Source organism: Erigeron canadensis, chromosome 6 (genome assembly GCF_010389155.1).
Source record: "Erigeron canadensis isolate Cc75 chromosome 6, C_canadensis_v1, whole genome shotgun sequence".
Lineage (NCBI taxonomy): Eukaryota > Viridiplantae > Streptophyta > Magnoliopsida > Asterales > Asteraceae > Erigeron > Erigeron canadensis.
The window spans coordinates 36,587,834-36,607,939 of NC_057766.1; the positions used below are offsets into that span (position 1 = coordinate 36,587,834).

The following is a 20,106-nucleotide window of genomic DNA, read 5'->3' on the forward strand; positions in this document are numbered from 1 at the left end:
ACATAATTTGTATACATCATATATCATTTTAAGTTGTTGTATCACTCTATGGATAGATGTATAATCTATAAAGGTAATATATTTTAATTTATAAAGTGAGTGAGTTCATAAGTAAAAATGTAGGTGAGTTTTAAAGTTTGTTCATTAAAAGAAAAAAAAATGATTGAGAGTTAATTTCTTTCCTTTTAAATCACTCCAAATTTGAATTGGAAAATTTTTGAACAAAATACAACTAAACCTTCCATCATTTTCATTAGTAATCATTTATTTTTTCCTTTAAATAAACTCAAGAACATGTTTAGTTTTGAAATTATTTATATTCATTTCTTTTTTTTTTTCCTGAAAAAAACTCAAGTACTCACCATTTTGATATAAATTATTATTTCTTCTAAATTATGATCCGTATGACTTGCTATGTAACTATATAGGACACTTTATTGTTAAATCAATTAGATCAAAAGTACACAAAATCACCTAATCCCAATTATTGAAATATGATCGAAAGATGATAACATAGAAACAATAAATCACGAAAGATATAAGTACTATATGGATTGAAATAGGATTAATCATGGTTTAAAGTTCTAAGTTTACATTTTTGACATGTAAAAGTTTTTTCTTCACAATTTTATTCTCCAAGTGTATTTATACCAACTTATTGTTTAAACTATTTCAATGATTGAACATTTGAACCACCAACTATCGAAAGTTAAAACGATTAAATTTGATATCAACTTACAAAATAGATTCCTATTAAAATTTGAAGAAATAGTAAACAATATCATGTGTCTCACAATCCCAACTATCATCTATGTCAAGCAATATTTGAAATAACCCCGGAATTAACAATAAAAACGAAATGTGTAGATGGATCGACTCATCAAGTTCTTGTTGAAATATGACCCACACAAAGAAAAATATTTGCCAATGGTTTAGTTATAAGAAATTAAGAATGTTTGTTTCCTCACCAAAGTTCACATTTTCTAGTTATATTCTAAACATATTCGAGCATTAATATATGTATTTCTTTCCTTTTTTTTAATTTTTGATAATAAGAATTTAAATTTAAATTGGAAATTATTAAAATTTCTTTAAAACGAACCCGTTTAAGAAAAAAACTAGCAAGATTGGGGCCCCGTTCTGCGGGGCTTTAGTTGTCGTATTGATACGGTTTTCTTATGGTAATCTATTTGCGTTAAACCTATTTGAAAATTCAAAAAAGAAAAAAATGTGAAAAAAGCCAAGAAATAACCTGAATAAAACTAAAAGTATTGAGAAAAATCTTGCAATATAGAATACATACATTTAGTTTGTACAAGAAAATTAAAAATAGAAAACAAAGAAAAATTAACAGTGAGTAAAAGTTTTCAATATATTTGTTGAGAATATAAAAGTAAAAGAAAAAAAAAAAACTGAAAGAAAAAATATACGGCATCTAATATGGTGATATCCAAATAATGATGTGAGTTGTAAGATGAATTAATAGAATAGAACACAAAAGAATAAAACTATAAAGAAATCAAGAAATAAGGAAAGGTGGACCAGAATAGTGCTACTTGAGATGTGGGACTGTTACAGCACTCGTAATTCAGTGAATTTCTGTCGCAATTTATACTTTTTCAAACAACCAAAAACCATTTTTTTTTTACGAATGCTAGATCTTACGTGTGTACTCGTACACCAAATCTACGCAACGACACGGACATTCCCATAATCTCAACCGTCCATTACCCCTTCATTATATCAAAACCATCCAGTGATCACCACGTGGCACCTTCTAATTAGCTCACTCTATATAGGACCCACACATATATCCCTATCCTCCCCCACACCCTACAATACCCCCCTCTTCTCGTGCCTTTCATATCGTCTCCCGCGAACAAAATTTCAGTTTCATTCGTTTGCCTCGCTTTTTTCGGATTCAATAAAAAACACAAACCTATATACAAAAATCAAAAATAAAACCCTAATTTTTCAAATTCTTCTTCCACGGTTAGTTTACCTTTCTAATTATATTTATATATATATCTTTGCTGTGTATATATATATATATTTGATTATTGATTTATTTTTACATATATATATATGTACATGATCTATGATTATAATAATAACAAATTACTTACATGATATTGTTTGTACATATCTGAAGGATCGAGATTGAGATTCAATTGTGATTTTGGAAGTTCTTTTTTACGTTGTGTGAATTTATGTATTAGAAATAAGTGGTTCTTGAGGATTGAATTTCAGGTGATTAAATTCGGAAATTGATAATTTGATTGGTGAATATAGTGTTAAGAGTGACTAATTCTACATTTCTGTTGAATAAATGGTGAACTGAGGTCGAGTTATCATAATTCGGTTGTTTGGAAGGGGTGAAGTGAGGGTTTTTGAATAATAATTATTAAGGAATTAGGGTTTTGCTTGGTTGTTTGTTGATATTTGGAATGGTGTTTGAATTTTTGTAGAGGAGGCGGTGTTTCGGATGGGAGAAGGTGAGGTGTGTGTGGCGATGGCGGTGGTGAGTAATGTTGGGGAGATTGAAAGTAATAAAAAGCAGCAGAGGCGTGATAACCGGTGGGTGACGGGTGATTCTGATATGGAGCCGTTGGCTAAGAAACACGTGAAAGAGGGTTCGATTGAGGATGATGTGAATCCGTGTGTTGAGCAGACCATAAAAGAACATGAATGTGAAATTGCGCAGGCAACATATAGTTTAAATTCTGTTGGTGCGGATCCATCTGTTGAGCAGCATGTTAATGGTGGTTTGTATGACATTGAACGAGATTCTTCTGGTGAGAAGCATTCGTTGGAGGTTTTAAATGAGATGGAAACAGAGGTTATTGTTGAGCAGCCTGTCAAGGAGTGCTTGAAAGAGATAGAACTAGAGCTTCATGCCAGGAATCAGAAAACAGTGGCTGAAAGTGACGTCAACGTAGAACCTTGTTGTAGGATGCAAACAACGGGGGTTAAAAGTGATGTTGAATTTGAGCCGTTTATTAAGCAGACTGTTAAAGAATGTTCCAGTAAGAGGAAATTGGAGGCTTGTCAGACAACAGGGGCTGGAAGTGAGAAAGAACTAGAGCCCTCTATCAAGCAGACTGTCAAAGAATGTCCAAGTGAGATGGAATTGGAGGCTTATGGCGAGATACAACTGACAGAGGCATTAAATGGGAGTGCCACAGAGACTTCTGCTCAGCAGCAACCTGTCCAAGAATGCACCAGTGAGAAGGATACTGAGGCTTGTGGCAAGATACAACTGGCCGAGGCTTTGAATGAGAGTAAACCTATTAAAGAATTATCGAGCGAGATGGAAATGGATGTTTATGGCAGGGTGCAACCTATAAAGGCTTTGAATGAGAGTGTTACAGAGCGTTGTTCTTCGCAACCTGTCAAAGATTGTATGAGTGAGATAGAAACAGAAGCTTGTGATAAGATGCAACCCACAGATACAGAGCCTTATTCTCAGCAAGTTATCAAAGATTGTCCCAGTGAGATGGAAATAGAGGCTTGTGGCAATATGCATCTGACAGAGGCTTTGAATGAGAGGTTTACAGAGGCCCGTGCTCATAAACCTGTCAAAGTATGTCCAATTGAGGTGGAAATGGAGGCTTGTCGGAAGATGCAACTGACAGAGGCTTTGAATAAGATTGAACCAGAGCCGTCTGTTTATCAATTTGTAAACGGATTTCCAAGTGAGATGGACACAGAGGCTTGTGGTAAGATCCGACCGACTGAGACTTTAAATGAGAGTGTCACAAAACCTTCTGTCCAGAAATATGTTAAAGAATGTCCGGGTGAGATGGAAATAGAGGCTTGTGGCAACATGCAACAAATGGGGGATATGAGTGAGGGTAACACAGTGCCTTCTGTAACGGTCAAAGAATGTCCGATTGAGATTGAATTAGAGGTTTGTGGAACTAAGCATGTAACACAATTTTCAAATGATATTGGAATAGAGCCTTTTGTTATAAAGCAGACACCCCAGGTCTTGAATGATACTGAAATGGAGCTTTCTGCCTCTGTTAAGGAGTGTCAAAATGAGATAATAATAATAGCTCCTTTCAACAAGCAAGAGGTGAAAGAGGCTTCGAATGATGATATATGTTCTGAGGTTTCAAATCCCGATGTATCTCCACGGGACAATTCTTCAGGATTTCAGACTGTTAATAGCCAACCAGATGAAAAACTAATTATGAAAGGCCAAGCCGTTTGTGGTGAAATTACATCTGCTTGTTCTGGTAACTCAAGCAGCGAGGGAAGCTCGGGCCAGGAGGATCATGGTACGAATGATACATCTGGTACAGTGTCAACATCACATGTTGTACTTGAGGTTCCAAAGGATGCTGTAACTTCTTCTGGAGTTAGGAAAATTACTTTCAAGTTCAGCAAACGGAAGGAAGACTGTAATGGTCAATTGTCTTCTGCTGTGAAGGAAATAGGCAACACTTGGAATAATGGGACTTGTAAAGCACCTCGGTTAACCCATATTAGCGAGCAAGGGCTGCATGAATTTGATGATTCTTTTTTATATCCTACTAATAAGGAAGTGATGCCTGGTAAGGTTGTTTCTGATAGTTATCCTACTACTGTCAAAAGGCTCTTATCAACTGGGATTCTTGATGGAGCAAAAGTGAAATATATTTCTGCTGCGGTAAGATGCATCTCTATGTTTTTTTTTGTGTAACGGCAAGATGAATCTCTATGTAATAGTGTTTTCAGCAAAATTCTTTTTTTCAGTTTTAAATCGAACCATCTTTCATTCATAGATATTGTAATTTACATAGAAATTATAGGCAAACGGGCAACAAGCTGCGCCGCCACTTTTAACGTAACTGAAATTGGCACTTTTATATTCATGTACATGAAATCAGGGGGAGCTTATTGGACTTGTTAAGGATTGTGGCTATCTATGTGGGTGTGCAACTTGCAATTTTTCGCGTGTAAGTTTTTCAGGTGCTTCATAATGGTACTATTGAATTTGGATTGCTATTTTACTAAATGGTTGAGTGATGCAATTAGGTTCTTCGTGCTCAAGAGTTCGAGCAGCATGCTGGTGGAAAAACCAGGCACCCCAATAATCACATATATATGGAGAATGGTAAACCTATATACAGTATAATTCAGGCAATGAAGACTGCTCCTATCAGCACAGTAGACAAAGTGATAAAAAACGTAGCTGGTTCCGCTGTCAATGATGAACTCCTCAAAGTTTGGAAAGGTGACAGTGCTGGCATAATTCCTATTTATAATAAATATAGGATATATGGTTTATAATAAATATATATTTGATGTAACGGATGCGGAAATAATGATTATGACAGTGAAGAATATGTTCTTTTAGATACTGAACTACTTAAGTTACTACATCTCCTTGTTATGTCAATTCTATTTGCATTTTCTTATAATCTCCAGGAAATCTCGAAAGAAACGTGGACAAGATTAAGACTAAAAGCAGCCATTATATGAAGCTTATGAACTTGTACCATTCAACTTCAAGGTGCAGGCCATCCCTTGTATATCAATTGTACCTTCCTTTTCTTTAGTGTTTCCGGGTTTAGGGGAATGGTGAATAGAACTAAAAGAGTTGCTGGTGTTTTTGCATCACGAAAAGTTGTATTTACTTTACTCTTAATAGTTGGACTACATATGACACCTTGTTTATTAGCATTTGTGTGCATATGCATCTTTACACACACATTTGTATATAATATATGCTAGAATTTCTATCAATGTCTGTTAATGTGATAAACTTGAGACTTATCAATGTTGGATTTGATGCGTGATCACCAACATAACTTGTGGTTAATGTCAATTGAGGAGCAACCTCGATTGAGTGCTAATTGGCTTGAGGACATATTGGAAGCAAATGGTAATTTTTTTTAGTGATAACAACTGCTTATATTACTACAGACTTGACTTCTTATTACGATCTATGAAATGATACAACCAATTATTACAAGACCCGTGTAACTTTACTACCTTTACCTTTCCATAAACTTTGACTTCCTGTTGACTATTGACTTTCATTGACCCATTTTAAAGGATCCATATTATAACTGAATGGCGGAAACATGAATATCTACATTCTACTTCCTGTCTGCTTTAGGATACTGGGTTGAATGACATTTGCGACTTCTTGCTCACATCCGTGATGTGTTGTATTTGATTTTGATTACTGTTGTACTATAATAATTGACTTTAGATGGGAATGAGAATTTCATAGATTATCAACGTAGTAAAGTTTTTATTTTTTCTTTCTTTAGCTGCACCAACGATACAAGAGAAGATGGTTCTAGCCCTTACTATTGTTATCCTAAGAGTTTTGCTTTGGAACCCCAAGCATTTGTTAACGAGGCCATGAAAGAGCAGAAACGCCCGTTTAAGAAGTATGTTTTTTATGTTATCTTTATTTTTGTGACATTACACATGCATGTAGACATCGATGCATATGCACACATGTCTATACGTACTATACATATATGCATCGATGTCTATACATGCATGTGTACATGGAATCTGTTGGAGTTAAGGGATGCTAATGGAAGAGGAGAGAGATTGACACTGAGAAAGTGAGAAGTATACAATTTGTATTGGAACATGAAATGTATTGTTAAATAGAGCTTTATACATCTTTTGTGTCAATCTTCTAGATTCCTCTTCTCCTATTTGAATATTTCTGTTCATAAACAATGATAAACGCTGCGCTTGCTCACTCCTGCTCTTATTTTTTTCTTTTTGCTTTGCATTAGCAAATAAAGCCACACCTTATAGATGATTTCTCTATGTTCTTTTTTTTGCATACATATCTCTCTTATAGCTGATTTCACATCTATATTGCAGGCCAAAGTTGCACATATGTAGCACTACTGCTGAAAGTAAACGAAATGCTGAAAGAAGCAATAGGAAAAGGTAGAGTCTACTTGTTCCCCCATAACCTTGTATGTTTTTGAAGTTTCATACAGACAGAATCATGAATTGCTGCTAGACACTGCTTCATTCCAGCCACCTTTTTTTTTAAAAAAAAAATCTTATCTGGTGATATAACTTGTGCCATCTAGTACCCAAGTCCATTGGCTTGCCACATGTAAAACTAATACTTTTCTTACATTTGGTTTGCTTTCACTTGACCCATCCGTCACATTCAAATGGAGGCCAGTAGTAACTTGTTCCTTATTGCTCTTATTATTTTGCCTTATCATATTCACATATCTGACTATCTCTTTTGTATGATGACAGGGATATTGATTTGCACCGCTTATTATTTATGCCAAATGGACTTCCTGATGGGACTCAATTGGCTTATTATGCAAGAGGGAAGGTGAAAATTTTCAAATCAAATACTTTGAGTTTTGATGTTAATGTTTTGTTAGTTAAAGGACACATATATTAATTTTGCAGAAAATACTTGACGGTTACAAGCAAGGGATTGGTATAGTTTGTAGCCATTGTGACTCCGAGGTAATGCCAAGTTATTGCTTATACTCGCTTGTATTCCATATTCTGTTGAGCAATGCCAAATTTTGTCCATTCTTCACTCTTTATATCTCATATGGTGTGAGCATGCCTGTTTATGACATTAATATACAATCTTCTTCAACAGATCAGTCCTTCCCAGTTTGAAGCTCATGCTGGATGGGCCGCCAAACGTCAACCGTGAGTTATTTTTTTGGAAGCAAACTCCTATAGTATTTTTTGTGTGCCCTATGTCAATCTAATTGCCGTATTCACTTGCAGGTATCGCCATATTTACACTCCTAACGGGCTAGCTCTCCATGATATAGCCACACTGCTGGCAAATGGTCAAAGTATCGCAACCAGCAACAGTGATGATATGTGTGCAGTTTGTGGAGATAGAGGAGAACTAGTTATGTGTGATGGATGCCCTCGTGCTTTTCATACAGGTGGCATACTATCTGTTCATAGAAATATTGTGGCATTCTTATTTGATCTTGTTTATATCTTGTTAACATTTTGCATACCAAAAGGTGTCATCTTCGATATTTATCTTTTATCCCTTATCAATAAGATGTATTTTTCATTCTCATATAAAGTAATATCTTTGATTGTTGACAGATGCAAAAACTTATGTATTGTGTGTAAATGTACATGCTAGATGGTTCTGTCTCTCCATATTCTGTGTATGCACCGTTGCACACTAATGTTATGTGCACTATGTTTGACATCTTTTATACAGACATGTCTATAGCAATAAGCACGCTGGGTTTTCCTTTTCTCGTTATAACTATTTTACATCTGTGAGTGGTTGACAATTGGCAATAACATCTAATTATGATGACTTTTTCGTTTTATGCAAGTATTTGATCTGTAGTGACAGCTCTTTTGTAAGTACATTAAAATGCATGTTAGTTTCCTTGCAAGAGGGGGCACGTTAATTCTGTACTTCTCCCGCTCTTCAATCAGTTTGAAACCAATATAGATAGTTCCACATTCATTCATTGCTAAATAGTATACTCTTACGAAAGTTGAACTAATATCTATAGCTTCTTGCTTGCAGCTTGTTTGGGACTGGAGGGTGCTCCTTCTGAAGTTTGGTACTGTCTGTATTGTAGAGATAGTATTGGTTCTGGTAGAAAAACTGGCGAAGAGTCTAGGCCGTTTGTTATCAGACTGACACGGGTTGTTAAATCTAGAGAATACGAAACTGGTGGTTGTGTTATTTGCAGGTTTGTGGACGTTGGATATTTTTTTCCTCTGGCCATTATTCTTATGTTCATGTGCTAATGTGATGGTCATATACTCGTAATATTCTATGCTGATGATATTCATGTTCTTGAGGTTTAATCCGTTCGAAGGTAGATGTTGCTTTTATAGGCTTCTATGCAGCAGGAAAGTTAATTTAGTTAACAAGGTGTATAGTAAAACTCTAATCACGCTAAGTCATGGGTGAGCGTTGTTGACTTATTTGACATGGTAGATAAAGGATTTTCTAACCAATAGGCCATCCTTGCAGATTTTCTCAACAATCAATAAAAAATGATATGTATGACATATCAACACTCCTTAGCTCTATGAAAACTATTCCCCAACCATGTTACAGCTATGATAAGTAGGTTCAATTTATATGTTTTTAGATGCAATAGAGTCTAACATGGAGTGGTCATCTCAAGTCCTAACTCTTGCACACATGTAACTCTATCATTTTGAAACTTCAAATGGGAGTTATGCAGTGTGTTATCAATAGAAAATACTTCTTAGTATTATGCAGTGTGTTTTGAATATTTATCTTGTATTAAATTTTACCGTGGCATGGAAAATCAGGATAGTTTGGGTGTACAGACTTTTTCTTTTTTTACTTAAAAGTATGTATCTAGAATTACAAGTGGTTTTCTGGATGATCCTTTATGTCAAATAATGTCTGCTTTTCTTCATTAGATCATAACTCTTATTTAACTAATTTATTTTATAGGCAATTTGTTACAAATGTTCTCACTTTTATATAGATTGTATTAAATATTGGTTTTATGTCTCTAATAGGGCCCATGATTTCAGTGTTGCTGACTTTGACGATCGAACAATAATGCTATGTGATCAAGTATGTTTGATACTTTGATTATCTTTTGTGCTATATTCTTTTATTTTTCTGCTATTTATCATTTGTGTTTGATTCTGCCTAGTGCGAGAAGGAGTACCATGTTGGTTGCCTAAGAGAAAGTGGGGTATGCGATTTGAAGGTAAGCTACAAATAGATGTTGTATATGAACATATGATCTATATACAGGCAGCCAAAAGCTAAACCTAATACTTTAAGTTTCAACCAGGCACTTCCATCAGATAAATGGTTTTGTTGCGATCATTGTAACATGATCCATGGTGCTATTCAAGACGTGGTTGTCAATGGAGCAGCTGTCATTTCAGGTTCACTTATGAGTTTAATAAACAAGAAACATATAGAGAAAAGAGTAACTGGTGGAGCTCCAACAGAAATTAGATTTCGGATGTTAAGTGGAAGAAGTCGTTATCCTGAACATCTACCACTGTTGTCAAGGGCGGCTGCTATTTTCCGGGTTTGTTTTTATCATCATTTGGAGTTCTCCATGTATATTCAATGCAGTTATGCTGGTTTTTCAGATAGTTGCTTACTGTTAACTTTTAACCATATGGATAGTTTCTAAAATTTTTTTCAGTAGTGTGGCTTCATAGCTGACATTGTGTAATTATACGAGTTTTGGTGGTTCCAATTACGATTCATCATTTGTTTGCTTACCTTATGTGATATGCATTTGCAGGAATGCTTTGATCCCATTGTTGCAACATGTGGCCGTGATCTAATACCTGTAATGGTATATGGGTAAGTTGACTTATGCCGTGCATGTTCTTTTGTGGTTTAGTATTAACATTTAAGTTTTGAAAAATTTCAGCGGTGCCAGTATTAAGTATTAACATTTAAGTTTTGAAAAATTTCATTCCGGCTCTCAACCATTTTTTTTACTGTTAATTCCTTATATTAGTTTATAAGCTATGTTATAGTTACTATCTATAGATGTGTTAGTGGTAGGTTATATGAAAATAACTCCCTACGTTTCATGCGTTGCTTGTACTCAGTCCTTCCCCCCAAAAGCTATATGATTATATCTTTTGGTTTCAAACCTACTTTGTATTTTTCAAGACTGGATATGAATTGGAAATTTTTTATTTAAAATTCTCTAACGAACATCACCCAGCATGTAATGCATGATAGTTTGATATCGATATCATTTTTGAAAATAAAGGTAATGTATATTGTATAATTATATCAACTAAAGTTAGCCATATTAAGAATAGATGATACCAACCGATGTTACTATTTATCAGTAGTATTATTGTTTCAGTGGACATTAGTGAATTTGGGGAGTTATAAACAGGATGGAGGCTGGTTCATATGGAAGGGCTAGTTAATTAAACATAGAGGCTTCATAAACCATTATATAGTATGACTTGCTTCAATGTAGTTTGCTTGAGAATTTACGTATCTTCTTTTTTTTCAACGGGAATTTATGTATCTATTGCAGGAGAAATATATCTGGGCAAGAGTTTGGAGGAATATATTGTGTTGTTCTGATGGTGGGGTAGGTTCATTTAGAACTTTTAATCCCCTTCTACTTTTCCCAGTCTTCCATTTTGTTGTCTAGTTTTATTTATTTTTACGGCTTGCCATTCTGATTTCTTGTTGACCAACTTGTGCAGGTCGGTAGTTGTGTCTGCGGGTCTTCTTAGAGTTTTTGGACGGGAGGTAGCCGAGCTCCCACTGGTGGCTACAAGTAGACAACACCAAGGCAAGGTGAGTGCTTCAGCCAGATTTTGATGTTTGATGAGTTGTTGACATTATCTTTTCCCAAATTTGTTCTTGTTTTTTTTTTTTTTTTTTGTTTTGAAAGGCTACTCTGCATTTGTTGTTTTAGTTGAAGATACTTTTTAACTGCCATCAAAAATAAGTTTTGATATTCTGTTGCCTGTAGGGTTATTTTCAAGCTCTCTTTTATTGTATTGAGGAGTTACTCCTGTCACTGGATGTTGAACTCCTTGTGCTTCCTGCTGCCGAAGAAGCTGAATCAATATGGACTAAGAAATTGGGCTTCAGAAAGATGAGTGATGAGCGGGTAAGTTGTATACTTGTATATATATGATATATCATGTAGTGACAATAATTCTTTGATCTGGGGTTTGTCGTTGATAATTAAGTTGTTTATATATTTACAATCATTACTTGTAGCTTAACATTTTTCTAACTTGTATGCATCCAGTATACACAGTATGCGAGGGACATCCAGCTCACTGTATTTAAGGGAACATCTATGCTAGAGAAGAGATTGTGTCGTATTACATTGTAATATTTTTTTTAGTTTTCTGCCATCCAAACTCTAGCTGCTGCTTACGAGTTTTATCCAGACGACCAGACTCCAGACAGATGGCGAGCAATGCGTCAGTCAGTATCTTATTTAAGCGTACATAAATATACAACATTTTCTTAGTTTTTATAGGAGATTCTAGTAGTTTATAGTGAATTATAAAACGAGCTTTGTTCCTTTCCCAATTTCCCATGATGTAACCTGGAATGATGGGCGGTGCAAATAAACAGGATGATAATAGGGTTCGAGTTGCAGCGTTGCATGTGAACCTTTTTTGTTGTACATGCATGTGGTAGTTTGTCCTTTAAAATTAAAGGGTTTTCGAGTTTGTTTTCTGACGATTGTTTTTTAAATCAGATGGCAGCCACTAGGCTTTTGATTAAGCCCATACTTAGCTCTATAACTCTATTGTTGCAAATGAACTGTATATTCGCTTCTGACTTTTTATTTTTTGAAGCTCAAGTTTTTATTCCAATGCCAAACAGGCTACAAAGGTTTTAATGAAAGGCAATTACGTTTGGCCTTTCCCTTTTCTAAAATGGTAGAGGTGTTGATGAGTTATTGACTTGTCAGAAAATGATCTTTTAATTACTCCTTTATTTTATTTTATTTTCTCAATTTATATATTTTTCTAAAAATGTATATTATTTTGAAGTATGTTTGAGTAGAACGAATATTAAAGTAAAAGTATGATCAGAAAACCGTGTTTTGTACAATTTAGAATATACTGATTGTTAAATGCAAAAACTTTCTAAACTGAAAAGTATGATTACTAGTGTTTGATGGTTTGTGGCGACTATAATGTGAAACTGTTGAACTAGTAATTTTATATAAGCCTAGTAGATGTTTTATATGATGTTGACTAAAATTATAACTTGATTGCAATTGTAAGATATACAAAACAGGATGATTTTCTACTTGGTTTTCTAGTTTAAAGCCAACTGAAATATAACATGATAGAAATTTATCTAGTGAATGTAGTATGTCTTAAATTTTTTATATGATAGATTTATCCGAGACTCATAAGAGTTAAGAGTTAAATAGAATAATACATTTTATCATAAAAGAATATACATACACAATTAGAACACTCGAAGAACACATTATGAATTAATCAAAATGATCAACGCTACATAATGTTCGATAATTTTTAAAATTATAAAAACTGTTATGTATCAAACTAGTATATTATCCGGGCATTGCCCCGGTAAAAATTAACGATATGTAAAATTTGTAACGTGTATTAAGTGGTTGATACATATAAACGATAAAAGTATATTATAAAAACATATAGTAAATTTTAAAAATTACAGCATGAAAATTGAAAATGGGGTGTAAAAGCCTATTCAAAATGTATCAATCAACTTTTAAAATATTACACTATCATTGATCTTTTACATCAATTAATGTTACAGTAATAAACCACAACAGTCGCCGTCGCCGCCATCACCACACCACTATCACTATCACTATGGACGACGCCTTATGCAAACGTACATTTAGCATTACCTAAAATTTTGGTGATCAAAGTTAAAAACACCTACAATTTATTATAATGGATAAAATATAAAAATAAATAGAAAAAATAGGTGACTAAAGTTAAAAAATCTAAAAGTTTGATAGTAAAAATTAAAACCTCTAAAAATTTATATAGAGGGTAGAAAATAAGAAATATTTTTGGTGGCCAAAGTTGATTAACCCAAAGCTTTGTGGTAAAAATTAGTAAACTCAAGCCAAAGTTGATAAACCCAAAAGCTTTGTGGTAAAAATTAGAAAACTCAAAAGTATACTATAGCTAAGCGTGTCCTAAAATGTAATATATAACAAGAAAATAAACTCGCGCGTTGATTCGGAATTTTTTTAAAGCTATAATATAACAACGTATTAACATATTTACTGTTAAAATCATTTTAAGGAAACAATTAACCTAAACCAAAAAGTTACTAATATGCTACGTAAAAACAAAAAAAGTTATCGCACGATTCGTAATAAAAAAAGCTTTTGAATTTGTTTTCTATTTTCTGACATTTTATCTTTTGGTGTCATTTTTGTTTATCATACTAATTTCTTTCAATATTTAATAATATGTCATCACATAATATAGGGTAATATCAATCCTCCTAATTAGTTAGCCTAAAAATCCTTCTAATTAATAGGATCGTGACATGTAAAAAATCAGGAGGTGAGATTAGAAAAAAGAATTAATGGATTACATGTGTTAACAAGTGGATATATTAGGAAGATTTATCATTTTCCCATAATATATACTTATATGACGAAAGTCGGTACTTTCGAATATATGCGTTCAATCATATCCGAAAGAATCATTTTATAAGTTTGTTATATTATTAAAAGATTAATGTCAATTTATTTTTCAAATTACAAAATGTTTTTGAAAACATATTATAAATTTTACATTATACCAAACACAATATATAATGTTTCCCGGGGAAACGTCCGGGTGATGTATTATATATATATATCTATATCTATATTATATTATAAAGCAGATTTTCCCTGTCTAACATTTTAAATTTCAACATTTACTTTCTTAAAATGTCTCTTCTATCAATTCTATATTACCAAACATCTTTTCTCTCTCCTCAAATCTCAACCAATCATCTTTTTTCTCTCTCCTACATAAATCATTTATTCCTCCAATTCATTCAAAATCTTTTATCTCACAAACTTATAAATTTATAAAAATTATATGGGTGTTCTTAAAATTTCATCCTCTTTCATTAGAGATGTCATTCGATATACTTTCGACGAATTTTTAAATTCGAGGGCGGAGCTCGCACAGCTAAGACATTTGGCTAGCACACTCTATAAACTATCACCCCACCATCTCACCCCCGCACCATGCGGCTTGCTCTCGTATAAAAATAAATAAATTACCAAAAAAGAAGGTCGGTATGAAAAAATCTTTGCTTTCCCGCAAAGAAAGAAACCACTTAACCACATATCGTCAAGTTCCTCGTGCTAACCGCCTTTAGGCTTGTGCTTATAGCACTGAACTTCCTGAAACTTCTTCAGTGCCACATCAGCATCACATAATCCAGGACTCTACTCAGGATACTCACTGTTTATAAGGACAACTTCTTCAGAACTTCTTCGGCACATCATGAATTCTTTTATCATTTATTTAATTAACAAAACACCATTCAAATATAATAAAAAACACATTTTTATAATAACACACAAATTACATTACTTAAAAATAAAAGACAACACAAAATATAAAAAAACATAGTACTTGATTAAAAAAAACGAAATAGATAATCATTAAAATTACTCTTCATCATCTTTGATTGACATTTTCCCTAAGCTACGGTAAGCGTTTTCGTTTTCCCACCACTTGTCGTATTGCGGACATTTGACTTCCCAAGTACTTTTGCCTTCCTCGCAGTTGTCGTGATACGATTCGGCCTAGGTGCACTGGTCACCCAACGTGTGACCAACGTTAAAAACGTCATCGACCAGCCTCTTTATCTTATTGATCTCATCCTCCAGAAACATAGAATATGTCTCTTCGTGCTTCGAGACCTTGCGACCTGGTGCTTGCAGTGCCTCAAGCTGATGCTCGCATTGTCGCCTTTTCTCCCGTAGGTAACTCATTTGGTTAGAGAGTTCAGTTTGAAGGAGGGTATCATCTTTGATATCAACCATGATTCGTGTTTTCATCTCTTGTTCGGTCAAACGAGGTCGATTAACATTCTTGTTTGATGATGAGGACGCCATTTGGTTAGAAAGAGTGAGTGAGTTTGTACAATAATGAAAATGGGTCTGAGGATGCAACTGAATTGTGCTATGGGTTGGTATTTATAACCTGGCAATCCAACTAGCCGTTTAGGGACTAAAAGTGTAATTGTTTTTGAATTTTTGGCTGTTTGAGAGACTAAAACTGTAAATATTTTGAATTCGAACGTTGGAGGGACTGATTGTGTAAATATTTTAAATTTTGAAAGTTGGAGGAGCGTCTTTTTGTTCAGCTATAAATATTGGCTCCTTATCAGATATTTCTTATCAACTCTCAAACTCTTATACATCTTAAATGGCTTCCTCATCAAATGTTTGTCGATCATGTAACCATAAACCACCAATGACTGTCGATCAAGTGAATGACAGTATCATGGTTGATATCCTCGACCACGAAATGTTCAAAGACGAAATTGTTGAAATTGGTCTAAAACTGGTAGCCAAAAAGAAATGGTGTCAAGAACAAATCCGTTATATACAAACCGGGCATTGTACTGAGCTTGAGTGTCAATACTTCACTTATTTGCAGGGGAAGTACGACAAAATTCAACTTGCTAATGCAGTTTTCACCTTCAACGAGTTCATCCCGAATGCCAGAGCAGTCTATGAGATGAAGAAATAAGTTTGTTTTTTAATAATGTGTTCTATGAATTATTATGTTGTATGTTTCTATTTAATAAGTTTGTAGTGTTTTAAATTATGAATAAAAGTCTGTTTTTATTAAAATACAAAGTACACATTACAATACATAAAACAAACTTAAATAAAATACATAAAACACACTTAAATCAAAATACACAAAAACAGACTTAATTATTAGAATACATAAACCAGACTTAATGAAAACGAAAGTGGGGAACCGTGATAAACTCCCTGAAACAATGCTCGTATCTAAAATCCTTTCCATAATTCTCGCGGTACTCCCGATGCGTCGTTGCATAGAGCAACTCATCAGAATGAACCTGGGCATTCAACCTCGTATAAATTGCCTGAAACTGGTTACATTCATTGCGAATCTTATTGAAGTGACCTAGTATTTGAGATACACTCCGTGGACCTTCAGTGGTGCGTTCGTTGAAGTTTTCACATATGTTGGTCCAAGTAGATTTTTGGGGTGCTAGGTTAACCATTTCAGAAACTTGTATCCAACACTTGCATAACAAAAGATCTTCGGATTCAGTCCACACTTGTTTTGCCATCTTGAAATTGAATGGTTTGAGGAGGATAAAAAAGAGTTGAAAGAAATTGTTTTGTGATTTGAATTGGTTGTGAAGTTAAGAAATTGTTAGAGTTTAAATAAGGAAAATTAAATTGGAACGTTGAGAAAGAAAAAAAACAACAATCAAACGGTACAAAATGGACCCACATGTAGCGTCCGTGAACTTCTTGGCCAAGAACAACACATAAGACGCAGACTTCCAGACGATTAAGGCCTATAGGCGTCGGCGTCTTGGGCTTGTGAGGACGCATGGAAGAAGGTGCTATAAGCACCGGCCTTAATGGGAAAAAATCCTAACCTTACACGTCACTAACTCATCTACCACCGTCGGATCATCATCCTATGTTTTAAATTTGAACCATCTATTCTCAACATCCTTTTTTATCTATAAAAGGTAAATCATAATTTCCATTTTTAATAAATACTAAAAGATAACCCTTAATTCAAAAATGGATTAATCTTGACCCTTTATTAAATTTATTTCTTATTTCTTCACCCTTAGATCAAGATGATGACATCATCATTAACTCAATCTTTAATCAAATACTTTTTTAGTACTTCAGCTATGAATTAAACGTTCCAACAATATATATTATTAATTAATATTCTCCTAATCATGTCAAAATTAATATGTCTAAGTTTTTTATACCCTTTTTGATTCACATCATCATCTATTTTTTCTTTTAATTTTATTTTGATGATCCATTTTTCATTATAGTTTATTTTTCGTATTTGATTTTCTTACAAATATTTAATAACAAATAATTTTGTATTTGATTATGGTTTAAATTAACCTTATGTTATGAAGTATAACTATACACACTTGATTATATATGATTAAGGTTGAAAAATAGGGTTGTTATTGTTTATAGTGTATCATTTGAATAAGCTCATAGAAGATATTGTGACAAAGAGTCATTATCGTGATATGAAAAATGTGTGAATATTATACATCAACTACGCATTAGCATAAAAAAATACATATTTGCTTCCATATCACTATATACAATATCATGGCAGGTCAAGTTGTGTTCGCTAGAATGACTGACATCGATGCATCCAAGGAATCTTAGAACATCTGGGTTAAAGTTGTCTTACTTTGGAAGCAAACGTATAAGTACAACCCAAAAATTGTCCCATTCGAGTGTCCTTTTAATGAAGGGGGCGTTTAGGGAAATCAATAACTTCGCTATGGCTTCAATAAAGGAGATGGAGATTACATGCTTGTGGATCATAGGGCTTATACAAAACCACTACTATTTGTGCATCAAATTATTTTGTGGATACTGTGAATCCTCATAACTTTTTATACTATACGTATTTAACTGCGAAAAAGCGTACGTTGTAATCTTCAAAAATATAATCATTTGTAATACTTCATAAAACTAAAAAACACTTGTCAGGTGGATGAGAAAGCACTGTCAAACCTTAGTCTTTGAAATTATATTTATATCATGGTTGATTTATGAAAAAAACAAATGGTTTATTTTCATTATTCTTATTTCATTTATTATTCTGTTATTTTTAATAGCTTTTAAGTATTTATTATACCACTATGCTAGCTTTTTATACGTGTAAATTTTTTATAGGTCACGCGGGTTATAATCTAGTTACCTTAAAAACCAAATATATTCCAGATCCTCGTTTATAAAGAGCGAAAAACCCCCAAATTAGCGAAGTTTGAAACCCTAATACTAAAATTTTCGAATGGCGGCGACAATCAGCTTACGAAAGAGCAACACAAGGCTACCACCGGAAGTAAACCGTGTTCTATACGTACGCAACTTACCATTCAACATCACCTCAGAAGAGATGTACGATATTTTCGGAAAATACGGCGCCATTCGACAGATACGTTTAGGAACGAACAAGGATACACGTGGCACTGCTTTTGTGGTTTACGAAGATATATATGATGCGAAAACAGCGGTGGATCATTTATCTGGATTTAACGTGGCGAACAGGTATCTGATCGTGTTGTATTATCAACAGGCGAAGATGAGTAAGAAATCAGATCAGAAGAAGAACGAAGAACAACTTACTAAGCTTCAGGAGAAATATGGTGTCACTGCTAAAGATCTTAATAAGTGAGTCATTCAGTTAACTATTTTTATTATTGTTATTGTTATGTTTTGATTATGGATGGATGGAATTCTAGGGTTTGTATTTTGTAATATTCTGGAATTTGGATGGATTTATGATATGATATAATCTTGTTTTCTGAATTCTAGATAAGTGTTTTTTTTTTGTTTTAATTAATTACTGTATATATTATTAGGAAGTGCTTATGCTTGTATTGGAAAAACCTGTGATTTCCAGATAGTTTGAAGTAAATAGTATTAAGCTACCATTTCAGAACAAGTAGGTAGGGGCTGTCAACGAGCCGATTTAAGCTTAAACTTGACTCATTGTTTGACCCAGCTTGAGTTTAAGCTCGAGTAGATTGATAAAGGCTTGACTTGTTAACGCTTGACAGCCTTACAAACTAGCAAGTAAGTGTGTGGTGTAGTGCCTTTACTTCAAATTTTGATTGTTGCAGTAGAAGCTTTTATACAATGTTAGGAATCCAATTATTATGCAATATCAGAATTATATTTTGAAAGGCGTAGACGAAGTTCCAAATACTACCTAAATATGGATAAACTGATGTTCAAGAAAAATTAAACATATCACTCCATGTTTCTGTGCAACAGTATCGGCATTAGCACTGTCGCCACTTATTCCAAGCCTGTCCTTCGAATTTAATTCGTCGTTTGTTATGCCAGTTTGTAGAATGTTGATCTGTTCTTTACAGGTTTTAAGAAAATTACGAACCTGCAGATAAAAGTTACAGTTTCAAAGCAGTCTCAAGATGGGTGGGTCAAGTGATGGGTTTGGGTGGCCCGGATGGGTTCAGTTGTACCACAAAGTCAATGTGTTACTTATGGTTTAGCAACAATAATATAACAGTAGTAGGTGACACGCGAGGGCGCATACCTTGCTGTAGGCTCGGCCACTTGGGCCAACCTTAGGGCAACACCCCTCCTAAGACCTAAGCCATTGACCCCATCCTTGAATATAAAAGTTTCTTTGTATGCATTAACTGTAAATTTTGGTTGACTTCCAGCCCATTTGACCCATTCCCCTTTAAGCTAAATTGGTGTTTAACACATTTAGTGATCCGACGGTGCCTTGTGGAAGGGCCATCGTTCAACGGATACGAATTTGCACTATAGTTAGCTCAACACCAACTAGGAATAAAAACGTAGTAACACTGAATAGCAGCTATCTAATGCATGA

General features: G+C 34.0%; 2 protein-coding genes across 2 annotated transcripts; both read left to right on the plus strand.

The window, feature by feature from the left end:
• The first annotated feature begins 2,164 nt into the window (after positions 1-2,164).
• LOC122602951 lies at positions 2,165-12,237 on the plus strand. The gene is made up of 19 exons (XM_043775564.1): positions 2,165-4,654; positions 4,875-4,943; positions 5,023-5,221; positions 5,416-5,500; positions 6,267-6,389; positions 6,844-6,912; positions 7,240-7,321; positions 7,402-7,461; positions 7,604-7,656; positions 7,738-7,904; positions 8,519-8,687; positions 9,499-9,556; positions 9,639-9,695; positions 9,783-10,028; positions 10,251-10,312; positions 11,013-11,069; positions 11,188-11,281; positions 11,460-11,600; positions 11,745-12,237. The coding sequence occupies exons 1-19, from the start codon at positions 2,486-2,488 to the stop codon at positions 11,829-11,831; spliced, it is 4,047 nt and encodes a 1,348-aa protein (XP_043631499.1). The 5' UTR covers positions 2,165-2,485; the 3' UTR covers positions 11,832-12,237.
• A 6,217-nt stretch (positions 12,238-18,454) lies between these two features.
• Positions 18,455-19,052, plus strand: LOC122602900 (splicing factor 3B subunit 6-like protein). Its single transcript, XM_043775512.1, has one exon. It carries the CDS (start codon positions 18,535-18,537, stop codon positions 18,916-18,918), a length of 384 nt encoding a protein of 127 aa, XP_043631447.1. The 5' UTR covers positions 18,455-18,534; the 3' UTR covers positions 18,919-19,052.
• The last annotated feature ends 1,054 nt before the right edge of the window (positions 19,053-20,106 follow it).